The sequence below is a fragment of the Ciconia boyciana genome, chromosome 2 (genome assembly GCF_034638445.1).
Source record: "Ciconia boyciana chromosome 2, ASM3463844v1, whole genome shotgun sequence".
Taxonomy (NCBI): domain Eukaryota; kingdom Metazoa; phylum Chordata; class Aves; order Ciconiiformes; family Ciconiidae; genus Ciconia; species Ciconia boyciana.
This window is the reverse complement of record NC_132935.1, coordinates 58,153,387-58,175,769: the sequence shown is the minus strand read 5'-3', so window position 1 is coordinate 58,175,769 and position 22,383 is coordinate 58,153,387. Positions and strand designations below refer to the sequence as shown.

Sequence of the window (22,383 nt, the reverse complement as noted above, 5' to 3'; positions counted from 1 at the left end):
ATAAGTCACACAATGATGCAAATTTTGGCTCCAGTGGCACCACTTCATTAATACCATACCATTAAAATGCCACACTTGCTATTTTGATAAACAAATCTATTTACAAATTTACAAACAAAAAAAAGTCGCAATTAGTCAGTTTTCTCAAAATATAACAGGACAGTCATGTTTTACTTTTTTAAATCAGAAGAACAATGCACTGGTAATTTTATGGATTAACAGGATGGACGGACTTTTCTTGAATTATTCAGCTATAGTTTTTCCTACCCTAGAAGAGAATAGCCTTAAACAGTTTTTGGTAGAATCACAGAATGCTTTGGGTTGGAAGGGACCTTTAAACATCATCTACTCCAACCGCCCTGTAATGAGCAGGGACATCTTCAGCTAGATCAGGTTGCTCAGAGCCCCATCCAGCCTGACCTTGAATGTTTCCAGGGATAGGGCATCTACCACTTCTCTGGGCAACTTGTTCCAGTGTTTCACCACCCTTGTTGTAAAAAATTTCTTCCTTATATCTAGTCTGAATCTACCCTCTTTTACTTTGAAACCATCACCCCTTGTCCTATCGCAACAGGCCCTACTAAAAAAGTCTCTCCCCATCTTTCTTATAAGCCCCCTTTAAGTATTGAAAGGCCACAATAAGCTCTCCCTGGAGCCTTCTCTTCTCTAGGCTAAACAACCCCAACTCTCTCAGCCTGTCCTCATAGGAGAGGTGTTCTATACCTCCAATCATTTTCCTGGCCCTCCTCTGGACCTGCTCCAACAGGTCCGTGTCTTTCCTGTACTGAGGGCTCCAGCGCTGGACACAGTACTCCAGGTGGGGTCCCACCAGAGTGGAGTAGAGGGGTAGAATCACCTCCCTCAGCCTGCTGGCCACGCTTCTTTTGATGCAGCCCAGGATACAGTTCGCTTTCTGGGCTACGAGCACGCGTTGTCGGCTCTCGTCCAGTTTTTCATCCACCAGTACCCCCAAGCCCTTCTCTGCAGGGCTGCTCTCAATCCCTTCGTCCCCCAGCCTGTATTGTATTGACTCCAGGGGTTGCCCCAGCCCAGGTGCAGGACCCTGCACTTGGCCTTGTGGACCCTCATGAGGTTCACATGGGCCCACTTCTCGAGCTTGTCCAGGTCCCTCTGGATGGCATCCCGTCCCTCAGGCATGTCAACCGCACCACTCAGCTTGGTGTTGTCTGCAAACCTGCAGAGGGTGCACTTGATCCCACTGTCCATGTCATTGATGAAGACATTAAACAGTACTGGTCCCAATATGGACCCCTGAGGGACACCATTTGTCACTGATCTCCACCTGGACATTGAGCCGTTGACCACTACTCTCTGGATGCAACCATCCAACCAATTCCTTATCCACCTTATCCAATCCTTATTTACTCATTAGTAATGAGTTTCAAATGACTGATGTCTGCAGTTAATATGCATACCAGTACTGTAAATGTGCACATCATATTGCTCAAAAACAAAGAGTAGGATCCTATCAGAACACTTGTATTTGAGGCTTCCTCAAACTCAGCACATGGGTATATGAAGAAGAGTAAATCCAGTAACATTGCAAAGCAAATGTGCAGACAGGGAGAAACAATGACTAAGAGACATCACAAGTGGAGGGGAAGGTGAAGAGAAGAAGTTTTAGAGGCTAAAGATGTTCAGCTGATCTACATATACTAAGTAACTTGTCTTTCTGCTAACTAGCTGCTCTTTCTAATTGCAAGTGGTAAGAGACTTCAGGGATGGTAAGAAGTTGGACAGGGGAAATAACTGTAAAATGAACAATTCTGCTTCTCAAAAAGATACTTTTTGGTACCTCTCAACCCGAAGATGAGACACAAAGCTCTGCTCAGTTCTTCCACTAAAGATTCAAGGCCCTGGAGCAGAACAAACTGCTGAGTTGTCTGGGAACTGATCACAAAGGATAATCACTTCCTGGCAAAGGAGACTCGAGTTTGCGCCTGCTCTCTTGTGGTTGTAACACATCATAGTTGAGATGTCCATCATCACTTTGATGTACAGATCTCCTATGTCAGGTCACGATGTTTTGTGCAATCTTTGAATGGCTAAGGAAGCTTATGGTGTGAAGCTCCAGTTCTTCCCAAGATTATAGCCTCTGCATAACAAAATTGCTTAGGTGAGGGCCACACCCAGAAGAGGGTGTACCCATTGAACCCTAACAGGATTGTTTCATAGCTTGATGAACAATTAAAGGCAGAAAATCCACTGAATGCACATACCACTCACATTAGAAACCACCTAACCTCTGCCCTTCCTCCTTTTCTGCCAGGAGAATGACAGGCACAGAGCATCATGAATACAAAGTCACGTGCCTTGAAAAGGATAGATGTGATTTTAGCATCACATCTACCACATCCTGGCCAAGAGATTTATTGCAAAATAAAGTTTAACAGATGGGAATCTCTCAGTCTCTAAAGAATGGATAATTCCTTCAGTGAATTCCATGGCTTGTGATGGTATAAGGATCAAGATATCAGAATGGAAGCTCAGGCTCTAGCTAGCAGAAGGGTCTATTCCCTTGATCAACTAATTTTCTAGATGAGTAAAGGTGGTCTTACGTATATGCCCGATGCACACAGCAACCCAAAACTTGGAGGAAGGCTCAAGGGATGAAGGTGAACAGCTCGTGAAAGAGGAATCAAATGCACCTTGAATTAACACTGATCTTGTCTAAGAAGACAAAGTTGGACAGACTTACTTCTTTACAAAAAATAGGGTAAGGTAGTTATAGACCAGAATAACTTTGGATATTATCACCATTTGAATTTGAACCATTTCTACTACAAGGTAGAAAGGATTTACTAAGTCAAGGACAGTCACCAATCTTCCTTGCCATATGGCTTCAGGAACACCAGTTGCAGAAAATGCAAAAGGGTACATGAACTGGTTTTAAAGGTCTCAATGACTTTAATATCTGTCTTTAACCAGAGTAGATTTTCCATAAGAGGGGTTGGTAAAAAATGGACAAGTTGGGAAACTGCGAGACAGGAAGGAAATAATTGAATCGCATGGCTGTTATCTACTACCTAAGCATCTAATATAGTTTCATGATCAATACAGAAGTGTACGCATTTCATCCCAAACATGGTGTAAGCTGGAGGAGAGGGGGAGTGGGAAACAGAAGAAAAATAAGTCACAAGCTGTAATAAACTTTGACAAATATCTTCAGAGCTGCTGTTCCCATGTCTACTGTTGACCAGTTACCACCGGTGAACTACAAATCCTGAATGCAACCTGTAGCTGTAGAATACATCTCCACTGAGACTATTCACAGTGGTCTTCACAATTACTGTTTTGGTGGCAACAGGTTTATCTGTGACTTGAGTTCTTGATGCAAGAGAGCAATCTTCCTCGTATAATGTCACAGAATAGCTCAAGACACATTTAAAGGAGTTAATAATCAATGTGTGAGGATTGCACAGTGAGAGACCATCAAATGTAAGGTCCTAGATTTATGCCTTCACATCTCTAGATCTATGAATATCACATCTGTCTTTCTGATGGAAAACTACAGCGTTCTATCTGCTGCATCTACTGTAACATGGTGTGACGCATGAGTGCCAATTCAGTGCATCTCACTCCATCAAAGTGCTCTTTGAGATCCCTTGGCCTTCCAAAATGAACTACTCCCTAGCGTTAGTGGGGAGAATGTCTTGCAGAAGAGTTTTAACTTACATCTGGCAGGTGACTGAAAATACATGGGCCTGAAAAATAAACAACCAGAAACAAAAGCTGACTTTGGAATATTCTCATTCATAGGCAAGATGTGGAAACTGATAAAGAACATCCACTAAGCCACAAGAAGGTTGCAACTCTTTATTAAGGAACCATCAGGAAGCTGAGAATTTACTTCAGCCGGAACTAAAAGGAACAGCTACCATTATGAAAATGCCAGAACAGTGTCTGCCTTGTACAGAAGTTTCACCAGAAGATGACCTTTCATAAGCTGATCTTGAAATTAATCACTATGCCCGCGTTAAAAAAAAAATATATGTAAAAAAATCCAAGCTGCCTTTAAAATAAAATTAAATACAAAAAATAAAGTTTTCTTTTCAAGTTCACTTCCAATTCACAAAATTGCAAAGATAGCGTAACAGTTTTAATTATGCTGTGGGACAAGCCATGGCAGCTTAGCTACAGAATCCTGCTTCATTCAGTGCAAAGCAAATAGCAAGTAAAGAACAAATCAAGGTGATACAGCAAACAGCAGTGGTACCTGTAAACTGGTGAAACTGGTGTAAAGAAAGATGCTTGGCACTGCAAACAGGCTGTTACAGTTTTCTTTAAGGAAGAGGAACCATACCTTTTCTTTACCACAGAGAGGTTTGCTTCACTGCATATTTGATTGCACAGCCACACACAAGTGCCTTCATATCCAGTTCTTTATACCTGAACTAGCAGGTATATATGAACTGCAGAACTAGCAGTTCTTCATACCTGAACTGGGGACACAGGATAAAGCCTTGAGTACTACTGCAGAAGTAATTTGGCACCTTAGCTATACTGATGCAGGTCTTCCACTCTAGTTGCGGTCAAGTCACAGCTTCTTTTGACTACACATCTGCTCAGATAGTCATTCAAATTCTGCCTAAATTTATTCCATATTTGTGGACAAGTCATTGAACTTTCTTCATAATTCCTCAGGCCTTTTTAGAGCAACCAGCACCACCCAGAAGTTACAATAGTCAGAAGCCAGCTCTGCAACTCAGTCATTTCTGAATTACTGACATGGTTTATCCAACACTGACCTCAGCTTAGATAAGATCCCACAGGATTTATTAGTTCAGGCATAGTACCACAGATAGAAGACAAGCCCTGAGCACCAGAATAGATGTGGGATCTAAAATAATAAGATAAAATTGCATCATATTTTGAATGGTATTTGGATCCCAGTTTGTTTGAATGAAGGAATGCAGGATTTCTAATCTCCATTGTTATCAAGCTCACTGATTACATGTTCAATAACTTATACAGCTCACAGAGATTTGTGAAGTGTAATTTTTAGTCACACACATTTTCTAAGGAAAAATGGCAGACCTAATAATTATACAGAAGCTCTATACTAAAAATTGTACCAGTACATAAACAGTTTCATCACCAGAGGTGGTAAACCAAAGCAGTAAGTATTATGAAGGAGCTTGACCATACAAGAAAATCCTGGTAACATCCAATTCATTAACTACTAGTCTGCTTCAGCTTGGGGTAAATCAGGTTACTGACTGCAAGAATAAGTTGTTTCTTCATTTTTTACCAGGCCCTCTTCTCATGCATTAGCAGCAAGGGGCAGGGACAAAGTTGTCCCTCACAGGAATATGACTGTCCATCTGTCTAGGCTCAGAGACCTTTGCTTAGTGCAGTAAGAGACTCCCATTATTCTTTGCTTATCCTCTTGCTCCCAAAGCTGATCAGATGGAGACTTTTCAGTTATCAAAATCTGCAGTAGCAATGCAGTCTGATAACCTTTACAACATGGGGTGGTTTTCCCAACGTGGCATGCTGCTGCCAAAACACCTTCCACTATATTGCGTCTCATGCTTATCTGAAGTGAGGCGAAAGGGTATCAACAGTTGCTACAAGTCATCATTCTTCACTGAACTAGTAACAGGAGATCACAGACAGGAAAGCCAGGAACAGTATACTTTTAAGATTTGAAGACTCTCATGCTGTCATGACAGGGAACTTGTCTGACCAGCATCCGAGAGGCCCAGGTCATTAAGCTGGCATTGGGACATAGAAATGGTACCAGAAGGTTCAGTTTCTTCCCAGCTGAGTTTTCACATCCTGGATGCATGGTCATCAGAGGAATTCTGTATACAGCTGCAGCGTTATCATTAAGTTTCCCACTCTCAAGCTTATTTAATTTGAGAAGCAGTTTTCAGAAATTCTAGTAAACGCTAACATAGTAATTTGGACACCAAAGGTAGTAGCTTTTTGCATCAGCTCTCTAAAATAATTTTAGAAATAGATCAGGCTGTAGACATCTAAACTAATAATTAAGATTTAGATGGCGTGTACATTTGATCATGTTCCACTTCTACCTAGATTTTCCATCTGTACAACAGGAAACATATCTATGGTTCACTCCTTAGAAAAATCCACATAAGACACTAAAGAATTCTGTATACAATGCAACAATTATTCCACATTTTAAAAAAATGAAGATAACATGCAGTCAATATGTCTTATTCAGTTGCTATTATTTATTCTATACTGTATGTACCTATAAGGAATGTAGAAAGGAAGCACAGAGTCATGTAATCAAAGACAACATAACGCATGTTGATATAAAGCATATATACCAAAGATACCCTTCATGCTGGAAATGCCTAACATTTGCATGTATATTTGACAGTTAACTACAGTCAGAATCAAACGCTACTGATTGTTGTAGTTGAGTCTTCCTAATGATTTTCATTATACGACACCATTCAGCTGATTTTATTAGGTTTTAGCCCCTCAGCCTGAAGTTTTCCGTGATGAATACCAATGGACATTTATGATCACAAGGGAAAATTAAAAAAACAACAAACCCCCCCCAAAACCCCAACCAATTAAGTGTTTCTGTGAATACTTTAAGAAGTCTACTGTTCCAAAATCTACGTTAACTTTTTCAGCATCCTGCTGTTGAATCAGGAGTTGCATACTGCATTTCACGGGCTCCATGAAAGAAACTGCATTTTCAGTTTTAAGTCTCAGAATAAAAGCTCCCTTAAAAAAAATAAAATTATATTTTAAATGAATGAATTATCACCATCACTTAAACACGTACGCAATGACTGAACCAGGTACAAAGTGACAAAAATAACACTAAAACAAAAATAAAGAATATTATTCTTAAAAGACTTGATATATTCGGAGTATGCAACACAACACCTTTGTGTGCATGTCTTCCCCAATGCTGACCATTTGACTCCAGTTGAAGTTGGTGGAAGAAAAAAACACCCAGTACTTTTGAAGCACTTATGACATGTACCATATTCAAGCTGAAAAACGAGACATTCAAAGATGACATTAATGAAAATAATTTTCTGCCATGCCTCTGGGTCTCAGCTCCCTCTTCCAACTTGAGCAGTAAATTTTGGACTAATGACACTGCAGAGTTAAGTTCACATCTGGGATTCTTGCAGTCACAGCAAGACTTACTATGCTTTCAATGTAACTATGTGTTTTACATACTTGCACATTACACTGACTTACAACTTCAGATCTCTACATACTACAGCAGAATCAGTAACACAAGTGCTCCTATACTTAAAGTTATTTTTCCTCCTCCACAGTTTATGCTTGCAATCTATTTTGGAAGTTCTTTTTAAAGAAAATGTATGTTTCCTCCACAGGAAGGCTCCCTGTGTGGAAAGTCAATTAAAATGCTAGAAGACCTGGCTCCAGCTAGAGCATTTATCAGAACACCCACAGAGGAAGGGCTACCCTTTGAAATGTTAAATACATTGTCAACCATAGATGGGGGTCAAGAAAGCTTTTCAAGCCAGCCAGTGCTCTGAAAAAATTTATACACCTGAGAAGAAAAAAAAAGACTATGATGACAGGATGATGGACTCAGTCAAGTATTTTATAAATTGAGATAATTATTAGTGTGCATTTAGGATGAGTTAAAGAATGAGAATACCCCAATGGGTTCACAGATTTCATTCTTCACTCAAATACCTATTAATAAAGAAGAGGATTATGAAGGTAAGAACTCTACCTTTATGTTAGTAAAGGGCTAGAATAAGAGTTGATTTCCAACATGTAACATATACAACAATTCTGACAATAATCAGTTTTTGTAACAGATATTAATTATCTTTCCTAACTGCTACAAAAAAAGCCACCAAAAAGCTGACCTAAAATAAAACTGTTAATTTACTAAGTGCTTGGATTTAAGAGCTTTACATTTTGAGTTGGACTCTTTTATGGTAAAGATTATTTCAAAACCTGAATGATCAGTAATTTCCCAGCCATAAACAAAGAAGGCAAAAAGTAACAGGAGTCAGCTGATTTGAAAGACAGCGTTCATAAAAGGCCCAAGCAACTGCCTGCAAGATCTAACATAGCACAGAAGACACTTTTGGACCACAGCCAGTAACAAATAAAAGAAGGAAACAAAAAACATCATGAGGTTATTTTTTTTCTCCTGCTCTGGTCTGTAGTAGCAGTAAATATTCAATTGGCTTAATATTTCATCTTGACAAGGCATTTTCAGCTTGTTGAAAGTATCAAATTAAATAAGAAGCTTGTCTCTTTTTTAAGAAAAGGAGAGAGAAGTGGACAGTTTGAATCACCCTAAGAACAGGCTATACTCTAGACATGGAATGGACCAAGCAAAACACCGATGTTTCCAAAACATCTCAAGTTAGTAAAATTATTTTGTTTTGCTAGAAATCATAATAGCACCGTGTTCTTCTAGACCATGCTAGACCAAGACATGGATAACCAGCCTCATTGTTTAATGAAAACATTCACCAAGAAATCTCAGGTTATGTTCTTTACCTTAAAACAGTAACAGCAAACAATGCTGTGTGTGTCAACACAAGCAATTCTTTAAACAGAGATTTTTGCCCTCTTTCTTCACAAGGTGATCTACAGAGTTCTTTTCTCAATATTTACAGAAGAATTCCTTGCAGGAAGGATCTGAGCATGTCCTGCAAATCACCACAGATAACGGCATAAAGAATGTCAATCACATTTACTGTTACTCTACCAAATAACCTCAGGGCCTCAGAAAATAGAGTTTTTCAGGTATAAGATCCCATTATTTAGATTACACAGTTTGAGAAAACTCACGTTCCATCGAGCACAGGACTGGTATCTACTGTCTAAGGTCAATGAATCAGTAATAAGTTATTTGCTTAATCAAAAATAAATATTGGAGGGATATTGATAACAAACACAGTTGATTAAGTTAAAGGCTTATGTCAATACAAGACATTTGATATTATAAATAAGCAGCACATGTATGCCTGAATGTTATTCTGCAAATGATCACTACAACACATTTTAAGTGGATCAGGAATCAGCTAATAGATGGATTTCAACAACTAATTGTCAGTCACCAACTAGTTGCATTATTGCTAGTAAGGTCCTTACAGGATCAGTAAACTTTTAGTCCCTGATTAAAGATACCATCATGAATAATGCTAGCTTATCAAAAGACTGAAGTGTGGACGAGCAGTAATGTTGCAGAACAGCAACTCTCTGATAAGCATGGTACAGTCAAATACTCCTCTTCAATAAGCCACTGCAAGGTCGTATATCTAAAAGCAGCAGAAGCAGAGTACAAAGATTTTTATAGGCCAGTTTCAGAAAGACTTGGATATATAGTAATTCTGTGTTGTCTGATGAACCAAGTAAAAAAATAAAAACAATGCTTCCTCCAGAAAATAAATACAAACAAAAACACCATTAGAAGCAGGCATTGCCTACTCCTGATATGTTGAAAAAACAGTTCAGACAAGACCAACAGGTGAAGAGCACAGTTAGCTTTTAAGGATTATTTTCCAGCCTGTTTTCTTTCAAGGAATGGAATAACTGAGAGTTACAGCTACAAACAAGCTAGAGAAAGCATGTGTATTATGAATTCCAACCAAGCAGAAGCTGAAGTTGGTGGGTGGGACAGAGTGTGTCCCCTGTCAGAACTGAAATAAGGTCCCAAACAATACCATTGCTTGGACACTTTATATGAAGATGACCTTAGTAATATTCTTGTTAAAAGTCAAACAACTGATTAATTTAGAGCACAGAGACTACTGGGAAGTAGAATGATTTCTTGGTTACATAGGCAGTTGAATGCAAAAATCTTACTGGTCACTTTTAGACTTTCAGTCTACTTATTCATAAATTCCTTAAATCTGCTCCATTGTCTGGTGTTTACCTCATGCTGATGAAGCAGCTACCAATACTAAAGTCTTTATCAGTCTAACTTTAGAGAGAACTGAGTTAGGGCATAAATGACTCAACTCTGATGCTGTACATTTATTTATTTGGTACTCAGTAGTATCTTCAGATTGATTTTTCTGACATAGGATTAAGAGAGATTAATTCAGCATTTCTTTGCACATCATGTAAACAGTCAAGTCAAGTAAGATTCTAATTACTTTTTTACTAGGGGTATCAGGATACAGAATACATAGGAAAAAAAAAGGATAACCAACGGCAGAAATTCTTACTTTTAAATAAGTTTATTTGACCTGTAAAGAAACACAAAGTGAGGTATTACAGGGAGGCTTTGGATTCACTTTAAATAGGAAGTCAAAGGAGGGTAGGAAAAAAAAAACCACAAACCACAAAACCCAAACAAACAGCCTCCCCCCCAAAAAAAGAAAACAAGAAATCTTTTGCTCCCATACTCTTTCAGACATCTTTATCTTAGAGAAATATTGTCATTAAAAAAGGTTACATTTCAGTGGCAGTCAACATAGTAGGATATACTTACGTTACACTGTTTAGGCTTGACAAGGTTATGTATTTGTCTTGCCCTGCACCCAGTCTACATGTGCTATAACACCAGGTGCTGGAGAACCTCAGCAGGCTTTGCCATTGCTCACACAAGCAATACACAAACCCCCTGAGAAACTGTGGTATTAAGGTGAATGGTTTCCCCCAAAAGCAGAACCAGGTATTGACATGTGTTGTTCTTAAGCATTGTACAGGGAGGCAGACCGAGTGTGAACCACCTGCTCATTCTCGTTCAGAGCATCAGAGTCCCTGTTTCCTTTTCCCAAAACTCCCGGACCAGGAGCACAGCAATGGTACTGGGCATAGCATGAAGCAGCATGAAAGACAGTCCCGTCTCACCCTTGCCCACCCTGCAAACCCTTCTGTAACACAGTTATCTGAAAGGCTGTTTGACCTTTTACTGCATTGCTTTAACTTCCTGACATATTGGAAAGTATTATTCAGTCTCTGGCAGATAGACCACATACCTGTGAATCCTTTTTAACTAGACAAGGACTATTGCCAAATGGTCTTTGGAGTGGATTACTCTTCAGCTGATCCTTTCTGCATTAAATTACGAGCAACTTCAAGTATCAAGTAACTACTCTTTCCTTTTCAGCTTTTCCATGAAACAGGTTTCCTTCCATCTCTGGTAGTTCAAAGACGTAGCTGTCATACACCTGGAGCCAGAATCCACTGACAGAAGAGAGTTCTGCATATCGCAAGCCAGACACCACTATAAGCATTTTTGTTCTTTCCCCCCTCCGCCCCCTGCTGAGCCAACATCCTCACCTCTATATGTAGAGTTAAGAGGTAGAAGGCCCTAGGAGTGAATATGTTGCCTCCTTAAATATTACTTTAGTTTCTCTATTAAAAAAAAACGACCACCAACACACAAACAAAAAACCAACACACCAACTGTACTGCTTCAATAATAATCAAGCTGGAAAGACACCATTGAACAAACAAGCTCATGAATCCAGATGTCACATTGAGTAGTATAAGAGAACCTGAGGGAGCAGCAATGGAATTTGGAACAACAGCCTTATACACCCTGGGTGCACCTAGAAACTCACGGAAGCATCAGAGGGATTGCTATGGTTCCAGATCTGAAGGCAATACATCAGGAAGCACTAAATCAAGTACAGCTCTACTGCTTCTGTATCAGTCTTCCATTAAGAGAAATTAAATGCTTTAGAGCACTGAAGAATCACAGAAAGTGTAAGGCTGTTCAAAACATTCTTAAAAGTAAGAAGAAAAATGTATTTACTAAAAGGAACAATGCATGGCAGTTATTTAAATGCAGTTTGTTATCCAGTCTTTCTCCAGTGCCAAAAGCTTGTGTTCCCCTCCCAGTGCTATTTCATCTATAAGGACAATCCAGATCAATATGAATTTGAAGTTCAGTTCTGTTAAAAAAACCAAAGCCATCAGGATTTGATGAAACCACCCCATGAAAGAAAGGTGGTTTCTTGGTTGTTTTTTGTGCCCCCCCACCCTCGCCAGGCATGAGAAAATACTCTAAAGAATTTGGTATTTTTGGTTTTCTTTCAAAATGTTAAATCAAAGATCAACTATTCAATCTGAATCAGAATTATTGTCCTGTAGTTCCCATCTGTTTTCCTTCACTGAAATATTTTCAAGGGATAAAAGCAAAACAGTTTGAACATCTACTGTTCTGCATTAAGCCGTGCTCACAAGTCAGTAGACCCAATGAATAAAAGGATCTGAAAGTCATCTTAAGTTATAGCCGACCCTTAATGCAGTTTTCTTGTTTGTTTATACATGACTAGGTTGCACAGCATCACACATAACAGTAGTATACTTAAGCACAGCTGAAGCAGAAAAACTTCTCCTGTACACATCAAGGATTTTTTTCTTTGTTCAATTTTTAATATTAGGTGATTAAATGATTGGGGGAAAACAGACACGTTACAAGGCATAAACACCTTCCACAACATCTTGCCACTTAGAAAGGAAAAAAGACTTTTTTAATTTAAAAAAAAAAACAAACCAACAAAAAGCAAACAACAAATCAACCCACAAAACTCTCTAACCATACCTTTGCAGATTGTGAACTGGTTACTTCTGCATATATACTTTATACAAATTATTATATTCTTCTGCATCTTAGGTTTATACTTTGTATAAGAACATAAAAAAAGAAGTTAGTCTTTGCAAAGCCTAGTACATGTTAGAAGCACTTAGTATCTTGTTCCTATCTCTCCTAGAGAGTGAATTAGACAAGTACAGCAAGCTCAGAACAGGCAGAAGATAACACCATAAGTCTATTTTGTAATTCAAACGTCCAGTGAGTCAAAGGACGAAAAAAACCCAATCTTGTTACAGAATCCATTAGACTTGCCCTGTTCTTACAAAGCTTTAAGCCTATGAGATACAACAGGATATAACCCAACCACGTACTCTTGAAGGCTGGTTTAACTCACCTAGACTCCTCATGGCGATCTACCATGTTTTACAAGAACTGCCGCACGTGTGCCTGCACAGATGCATGTGCACATATCTCTATCTGAAAAAGTATCATCTGGAATAAAAAACTATTCTTCAATCAACATGAAATTAATTCAAGCATGTGAAATATTTTTCTTCACTCAAGAAAAAAAAGCAACTTGCTTCTGTTGTAGCTTAGTCCTCCACATGTGAGGCATTCAAGAAAATAAAAATTATTATTAAGAAGGCACTGCCTAAAACCATGCAGTGCACTCTGCATTTGCTTCAAGATTCAGAGTGACTAGTTCTCCATAATTAAGAGAACTGTAGGATCACAGAGTTGGTAATGTCTCCAGCAACATTCACGACAGTTTTCAATAAAAGATGAAGTTGCTTAATATAAATTACACTTGCACAGAAGAATAAGGATCCATGATCATCCATGTTTTTGACAGTTTAACATAGCTTTCATTCTTCATGATGGAAAAATAAAACTCTTTCTATCCATTTTAATCCACCTATGACAAATTAAATACAGAATATATTACATGTATTAAAAAGTACGTATTTTCAAATAATTAAAAAAGAGAGATTGGGGGTGGGGAAACAATACCCACAGAGAGTGAGGGCTCAATTTATTGTCAGGTTTTTATTACAGATGTTTTTCAGCCTGCTACTTATCTCCATTGCATGCACTAATCCAAATCACAGAAGGAATGTTCTCGTTTTCTGCACCTTCTGAAGACCAACTAGACAATTTGCTTGAATTGATTGCTGAGAAGAGCTTCCTATTTGCCCTTGACAGGAATGAAGTCTTCTTAGAAGAAACTGTCAAAATTGTATTGCCTCTCATAGAGAAAGTGAAAGACTCTTCAATCATTTTTCTTTTTGTTTATTTTAAATACTTGGGGGGGAAAAAAGCTTTCTACTTTTAAACAGCTTTATAAGCCCCAAAATGCATGTTGTTCCCACATGATGTAAATTCTTGGCTAAAATAAAGTTAAAGATAACAGTATAGAATTTAAAATACAATCTGGATTTGATTTACTACAGTAATGGTATTTTGGGAAAGAATAATTTATTATTCTTGAAACCTAACATTACTTTAAATAGAAGTGGAATTTATAATTCTTCAAACTTAAGTTTAAAAACAAACAGATGTAAAATACCAGACTATAGGAAGCAATTCAAGTTTGACTTTGAAGAGATCTTATCAGTTAAGATCTTCCACTACAAGTGATTAATGTTATGCTTTATGTTACAGACATTAATTGGCAGGTTTTTTCTTGGATTTTTTGATCTTTTGTATGTGAACACAGAAAAACAAAAAAATAAGTATTTTCTTAAATACTTTTTATCTATTCTAGTCCCAAACAGCACGTCCTTCCTTCTTCATACAGCTTATCCAGTGAGGCTTTAAGTCCTTAAACTTTTATTCAATATTAACGTGCACACACATCACGCGAGACAGGAGTTTCACATATAATTATACAGTGCTACAGGGACAATATTAAGTACTGCTAGTCAGTATACTTAACATGCTCATCCACTTTTGGAAAGGGCATAAATACGACATGCACAGGCCAGGTATGAGGCTGCATTTCTTCCAGACCCCGCACTCCTGGATATTTAAAAAACAAACAAACAAACCACTCAGCCTTATTGATTTACGGTATTATCAGTCAAAATAAAACATCCAAACTATTAAAAAAACTGAAACAGTTGTGTCAGACAGTTGTAAGTAATGGCACAGTAAGACAAAGCTTCTGCCCGTAAAATGAAAGATGTGTTGATGACTGCAGCACAACAAATACCTCACAGGGTTGAACAACCACAGAAGGCTGTAGTCTTAACCATAACTGGATTATTTTCACTATCTACGAAAGGCTGTTTTTATTAAGAACATAGTAAGTAATAACTACTGACATACATTTTCCATCTCTAAAAATAGATCTGCATCTTCAGTGAAAGACAGCTTCATAGTTCTTTTGGACCGTGGCACCAGTCAACGGGCTGAATAACACCTGCCCCGTGCTGCGTTTTACTAATCTGTTCAACCCATCAAGTGTCTGCTCTAAGAGGAGCCTCTTACTAGGTATTACAAAAGATCCAAACCACACAAGATTTAAGAAAACACCAAAAGGTATGGTCAAGACTTCCCCAACGCAAAATGGTAACTCAGAAGTTTCTATCCCTTCTACCGGAGGGTAAGCGACAGCTCTGTTATCTTACTTGCACCATTTGGTTTCTCTATTATTCAGAAGTTTGTGGAGAAGAACTTTTTCCACATCATTCAGCAAAAGCAAAATGTTTCTAGAACAGGCTGTCAAATAAGTTAAACTTGGTAAGCAGAGGGAGGGCCAGGTTTCCCCCACAGCTCAACCTGGCTGTTGGATTAAAAAGAAAACAAGAAAGAATTTTTAAAAGATTAATTCAGATTTCTAAGCTCAAATGGTACCTGACTTGAAAAGTAAGTTGAAGGAAGCCATGACTCTAGGAAAAAAACCCAGTAAATATTTCCCCAAATGTGTATAGTTTCACTGTATCAAAGATGCTAAAATGAAAAAAAAAATATCCCACAATATAACTATTATTTATACAGTTTTCTTGGAGATTGAAAAAAAATATCGTAAGATTCAGTTAAGGAACGACAAAGGCCTGGCAAGGTAAGAAATATGGGGTGTGGGGTTGGGCAGTGGAAAGGAATGAACATGGGAACAAAGTTTCAAACTGTATTTCTTCTAAACTGGGAGGAAAAAAGGCATGGGGAAAGGGAAAACAAATGTGTAAATCCAGAAGTTGTACATACTCTTTAAAATTTCTGCAGTCTAGAAGTTACAAAGGTAATGGCAGCTTAAAATGACAGAGAAGATATTAGCATAGCCTGCTTAATTAAGACACTATGTTACAATAAGCATTTGTGGAATACACACCAATATACAAAACTTGCCTAATAATTGCAAGTTCATATTGCCTAAGTAACAGCTGCAGAACCCATCTTTGCACAGCAGTTAGAGCCTCCCAGCACTACTACACTTAACATGGAATAGAACAAAAAAGTATATTTTGTTTTCTCAAATATTAAGTGATTAAAAAATAAGCAAAATTAATCAAAGAATGGAAATCAGTTAGAACAGCTAAACATGGGCTAAATGCAATTAGTTGGTAATCTACAGAATAAAGAAAAGCTAAGTGTTGAAAGTCAGGGATTGCTTTCAGTACACTTAACCCCCAAAGTTAAGAACTAATTCCAACACATCCTGATGACTTCTGCCTACTGGTTTCCTCATCTGCGAGGAGTGCATATACCACTTCACATGATGCCCTAAGTTACAACAAAAGCAGAAGAGCATTTGGAAAGGCATGTGAATGATGCAAAGGATTAGGGATTATATAACCCATTTACTTTATTACATTGGTCAGTATTTGCAGCCCATTATTTCAAAGTCCTGAAAATATCTGTTCCTACCAATTATATATCCATTATCTACATGCTAGAACTACCTGGCTTAGCGATCCTAAATCTATCAGCACAAACCAACAAGTTTTTTTGTAAAGATGAGATAGGCATATACAGGATGCAACAAGAGGGTGCTACACCCTGGAACACAAGCAGTGGTGCCCAGCTCAGTTACAGACCAGGGAGGGCATCATCTCTGGTGATAACAGAAAAACACCCCAAGCACACAGCCTTATGCAGGCACAGGGAAAGCATCAGCACATCAAGCTAAACTAAAGTCAGGTACTTATCAATAAGTATGAGTTGGCACTATATAAAAGTTAAAGTTATTTTTTAAATAAGACTTACTAAGTTTAAAATTGGTTTTGGGATGATAAACTTTAGGGTTTGCTGATGAGGCATACATAAATAACAGACTGCAATTTTAGTCTCAAAGCCACTGTCAGAGCAGAAATCCTTTTTGCAACACAGTTTAATTCTGACAACAGTCAATAGGTGTGTAGTTAAGAAAACAAAACCATAGTAAAGCACTGCTTTTGTTATACACCTCTGAGCTTTCAGGGATCTACTGCTTAGGAACTCCAAGCCTGACAAGGCATCTTTGTGTTTGATATCCATTAATTCGGGGAGCTATGTTTCTTTGTATGCATTATATACTTTTGTACATAAACATCATCAAACATGTCTAAATTTCACTATCAAGTCAATACTTAAATATCTTGTAAGCAGCTACAGTACCTTTTAAATGAAGAAAATTACTATCTCCCATTTTCCCTCCCTCAATCCCTATATCATTACTTTCAGTTTCTGTTGAACAGAAAAGCTTTTACTCCCAGCACTTTCAGTTTCAGTTTAGCAGGGAAGTGCAAAAAAATGAGTTCTGCTTGAGAAAGTCATCCAAAGCTAGGACAGCAACCAGGAGCCAGGGGAAGCAGAAAAAACAGGAGCTGGAGGAGACTAGAAGACAACCGTTATCTAGGAAAAAAATTACTTCTATCTATGGCTTACTTCAACATTACATGAGCCTTAATTATACCACAATGGTTAGTACTTTGTTTAAAGCCAATCCCCCTTCACCCCACTTACTCCCAAAATAGTTTAACATACAAAACTGGAAATGAGAATTTAAATTGCTTCTATAAAGTGATTTGTAGTGTTTGTACAGTTTCTAGGAAATCAGCAGCTAAAACAGTCTTGTAGAAGAGAGTGTTTGCAGTTCTCTGGAAAAAAAGACCAAACAGAAAACAAGACAGAAATCAAAGCTAGAAGACCCTGACCAAGTCCTGTAAATCTGTGCAATAAATACATATGCTTAAAAAAAAAAATCCTCATCTCAGGATTAGCAAATGCATCCTAAGAATTCTGCACAGATTAACATTTTCACTTATAAAAGAAATTAAAAAAGAACACACAAATAATACAGTGCACAATAATAAATTCAAGGTTTCCAGTCCGTTCTCGTCTTTTTAAAGGGGACATTAAACAAGAAACAGTCAATTGCGGTGGAAAACGTTTCCATTTTACATGGGTTCATCTTCTTGCAGAAGAAGACGACCAACCAAACCAACCCAAACTGTTATTCCAGTGCACCAGTAAAGCCCCTGCATCAGTTATGGCCACCTGATACAGATACACCTATTTATGTGGGAGGCACACACAGAGAGCTGATCTTGAGGATTTACCGCACACCCCCCTTTTCACAATTATTGGTTATGACAAAACACATTAAGTGTTTCCGAACATAGGTTAGAGGGGAGCGTCAAAACATCACATGCATTGCGAGACATTAGTTGGGGGGAAGCTGTGACAGGCAAGAACATGTTCTTATAGAGCTGTTTACCAACATACACTAAAAAAAGCCTTTGAGACTTCATAATATTTTGGTAACTTATATGCACAGCTCATCACAAAGCTGATTGTTTTCATTTGACATAATAAAAAGAGAATTAGTGTGCTTTTAGGGAAAGGTCATTTTCAAACATTTATAGAAGCTTCTCTTCTAATATACTAATTTAGAGACTCTAGAGATTATTAGTGTTCTTATACTAGTGCATTTATTTGTATACCCTTTTGATATCTAGTAGTAGCTCCTTAAAATACACACTGCATTTTCCTCTAAAATTTCGATAATATCCTCTAAACCTGCCCCAGTTCATGCACAAGACATACAAGGACAAACCAAAATGAAGCTATTATTTACACATTTGTATTTTAAAAAAAGAAACAAACAAAGCCCACACCAACGCTGTTGCTCAACTTTGTGTATTCTGTGTTGGTGCTCTGCTCTCACTGCATTCACCATTTCCCCTCTGCTATGCATTTCCTCCATGTTGATCTACAAAAATATTCCTCGTCTCTCTAGCAAAGGTACGCTTTTTAGGTTCACTCTGCCAGGAAGACCTTAGAGACAGGGATTGAGTTATTTACCACCAGAAATGCTATAAAATATCAAGCTGATAATGTTCGTTATAGTAAAAGACGTTTGTATACATCCTAAGTCTTTTCCTCTGTGCAAGACTGAAAATGATTACCTTGTGCAAAGCAATTTTGCTTTACTCCTTCTCTGACAAATAAACCCTTACCCATTCTAAATATTTTCCTCTTATCTAGAGCAGCATTTCCACTTCTTTGCAAACAGCAACACAAAGCACCTGCAGCTCTCCCTACATCCAAATCAAACATTTATGTCAGGCCCTGATCTGCCAGGGCTGAAACAATAATCCAGCATTTCCTCCCTGTGATATGAGATCAAGAGAGTACTTTCTGATTATGACACAGATTTAATGCAAAATTAAACAGAGAGTCTTAGGAGTGTTGAGTTTCTTTCAGGGTGCCAAGGGTCGGAGACGGTTTATTTTTCAAATTGCATTGTTTCTGAACAGTTGTTTACTGCTCTGGTTTACTATGACAACCACCCATGTTATAGACTACACGCAGTATCTATCTGTTAGGATCCTTTTGTTCAAGCAATTACATTGCTCTCTAGAGGAAGGCCACCAACCAGTATCTTTGCCTTCTTGTAGCCATACTGGTCACAACACACTTTCAGAGGTTACAGGAAGAAAAACCTTTTAAAAATATGCTTTTTTAATGGAATATTTATATTTTTCAAGTTAAATACCGTAACAGTTCAAGTATCAGAAGAAACATTTTACAAAGAATATTATTAATTTCATGGAGTAGGAATTCAATCTTCTTCCTCTTTCCTTTTACTGGCTATACTGGTGTCCTACAGGCTGGGATTTTATGGGAAATAATAAAGCCCATGATTCGTTTTTTAGAATTGGAGCACTACAGTTCTGGCAAACATTGCTTACACCTTTTGTGCACTGCTGTATTTCGTATTTTCTCCTCCCCTCACCCACCAAACAGGAATGAAGGAATCCAATAACATAGAAATACAGCTTTATAAAGAAATACATAAGACTACCCAAAATCTGGAATGCACGTAAATAACCACCAAAACTCCGGACCACGCAACTTTACGAAAACACGCAAAGCAAGCTAAGGCAAAAGCGAATCAGTATTTCCACACTAACAGAAAACAGAGATTTATGATCACAGCTAAGAGGCCAAATAAGCCCTCTGCTCAGACCATAAAAAAAAAGCCCTGCAGTATGACTGTTCTGTTTCCTGCAGGAAATGAGATGCTTGTATTAGATACCCCTGTGGTTTTCATACTGTAAATGTATCAGCTGGTACAAATCCTCTGGAGAGGACTATTAACTAATGCTTAGAAAGAGCAGTGGCAATAGCAGACCGCACGTAGCACCTCAGAGAAGAGGGGACCAAAGCCGACAAGTCATCCCTAAAAAATCTGAGAGCCAACAGCTGAAGAACACATCTTGTAGTAAAGGTGATGTCTGTGAGGAATATACATACCTACACCCGCTTATTTCCCCTTACACCGCTCACTGCTTCTTTAAATAAGGAGCCTAGTGCTCACCAGCACTCCTCTCATTTAGGAGCCACAAGCCCATACTACCGCTCCTCATTAAACCATCCCTGGTTACACACGGCAGAGGACGATCCTCCACAGGCTATACACATCTTATGCATGGCCATTTTTCCTCCTCTTTACTGTGGTTTTTTTTTAACGTTTCCGAGTTGCTCGGGCGCTAAGACAACTTCTCGCCGAGGCAGCCCCCGCGGGGCGATGGAGGCAGCCCCCCGCCCGGGGCCGGGCTCCTCTCCCCCGGAAGACCCCGCTGCTCCCCCATCCGCATCGCTCCCGCCCGGCGGCCTGGGTGGAGCCGCTCGCCCCGGCAGGGCAAGCGCCGATCGTGTTCTCCATTGCAAAACCACTGCCAGGGCCAGAAGGGGGGAGGAGAGAAGAGGGGGAGGAGGAAGGGAAAAGAAGGTGTAAACCTGTCTGGGGGAGAGCCCGGGGACGGAGACGGCCGGGGAGCGGGAGGGCAGGGCCGGGGGGGCCAGCGGGGAGACAAAGGAGGGATGGAGGGCGCCCAAGGAAAACGGGGGAAGCCGGGGAGGGGGCGCTGCGGGGAGCCCCGCGGGGCACCTGCCCGCCCCGGCACACGCCCCGCACACGCACACACACACGTACCCAGCAGCAGCAGGCGGTGCGTCTGCTTGTACTCCCGCTTCTGCTCCTTCAGCGCCCGGTCGATGCTCTTGCTGACTTTCCTCGCCTCCTTCTCCGCCTCCCGCTCCTCCAGGCGCAGCTTCTCCCAGGGTCGCTGCAGCGCCGGCGGCTGGTGCAGAGCCTGCTGCCGCGCCGCCTTCCCCTCGCCGCCGGGGCCGCCGGCCTTGGGCAGCGGCGGCCGCTCGGGGGCCGCCCCGTTACCGCCGCCGTTCTGCAGCAGCAGCGGCGGCCCGTCCACCTCCCCGCCGGGCTTACCGCCGGGCCGGAGCGGGGCGCCGAGGGGCTGCGGCTGCGGGGCGGCGTGAGGCTCCGCCGGCGCTTCGGGCTCCGAGGCGGCGCCGGCGCTGGAGATGGAACCGCCGCCGGCGTCGCCGAAGAGCCGCGGGCGCAGGCTGTAGCAGAGCCCCATGGCTCGGTGCCCCCGCCGGGGACGGGCTGCTGGCGCGGCGGGCTTGGCCTCAGCGCTTCCCGCTGGCCCTACGCGCCGGGGAGGGGGGGCCGCAGAGCCCCTCACGGCCCCGCTGGGCCATCTTGCATTTTCCTCCCCGGGCGGCGGTAACGGCTCCTCCGCGCCGATCACCTGACACCGAGCTGCCACCGCCGGGTCCACCTTACCGTAAATACCCCAGCGCCAGCCCACCGCGCAGCGCCGGGCGCCGGCGGGGGAAGGGCGGGGGCACGCCGCCCGCGCCGCCACACAGGCGCACACACGTTCGCAGCCCCCCCCCCCCAACCGGCTCCGCCGTCCCCTCACGCCACCCCGCCCCATGGCAGCCCGCCCGCGCCGAGGGGGCGAGGGTCTCCCCGCCTGTGCGCGGAGCGGGAACCGCGCACAGGCGGGGAGACCCTCGCCCCCTCGCTGCCTACACCACCCGCCCTCCTTCTTTCTTCCCGCCACCGGGCCGCCCGTGTGAGAGCCCCGGGAGCTGCGCCCACCCCCCCCCCGGGGGCACGGCGGTGGCAGCCTCCTGAGGGACGACCCAGGCCTAAGCCCCTGACGGACAGCCTCTCCCCCGGCGTCCTCGGGGAGAAGCCAAGGCCGAGGCCTCTCACAGAGAGGGACCCTTGGGGGTGTTAGCGGCCTGGGGAGAGGCCGAGGCAGCCCCCGCCAGCCGGCCAGCCTCACAGCTACAACAGGGTTTTCAGCCCCTGTACACACATGCGGCTTCCCGCCTACACGCTGACTAACGGTGCTGTGGGAGGAAGGCTTTGGGTGCGACGGTAGGAGAAAATAATAGGCGACGTTTAGGTTTGCTCGTTCTCTCAGGCAGTGTTGGCGATAGTAGTACTCCAGCAGCGTGTTGCTGTGGGCCGTGGAGGGAAGGCTGGTGCTTGAAGTCAGCCAGTTTAAAGGCAGTGGAAGCCCTCCTCACGAGAAGTCCTGGACAAATTCAGGTTACTCAGAATGCGTCTC

At 41.1% G+C, this 22,383-nt stretch overlaps 1 protein-coding gene across 1 annotated transcript in view; it reads right to left on the bottom strand.

Moving 5' to 3' along the window:
• Positions 1-21,623, bottom strand: part of GNAL (G protein subunit alpha L) — a 200,308-nt gene extending 178,685 nt beyond the window's left edge. The window contains exon 1 of the mRNA XM_072852761.1: positions 20,931-21,623. Coding sequence (XP_072708862.1) covers positions 20,931-21,378 — 448 coding nt within the window. The 5' untranslated portion in view covers positions 21,379-21,623. The remainder of the gene's footprint in view (positions 1-20,930) is intronic.
• Between the last annotated feature and the right edge of the window lie 760 nt (positions 21,624-22,383).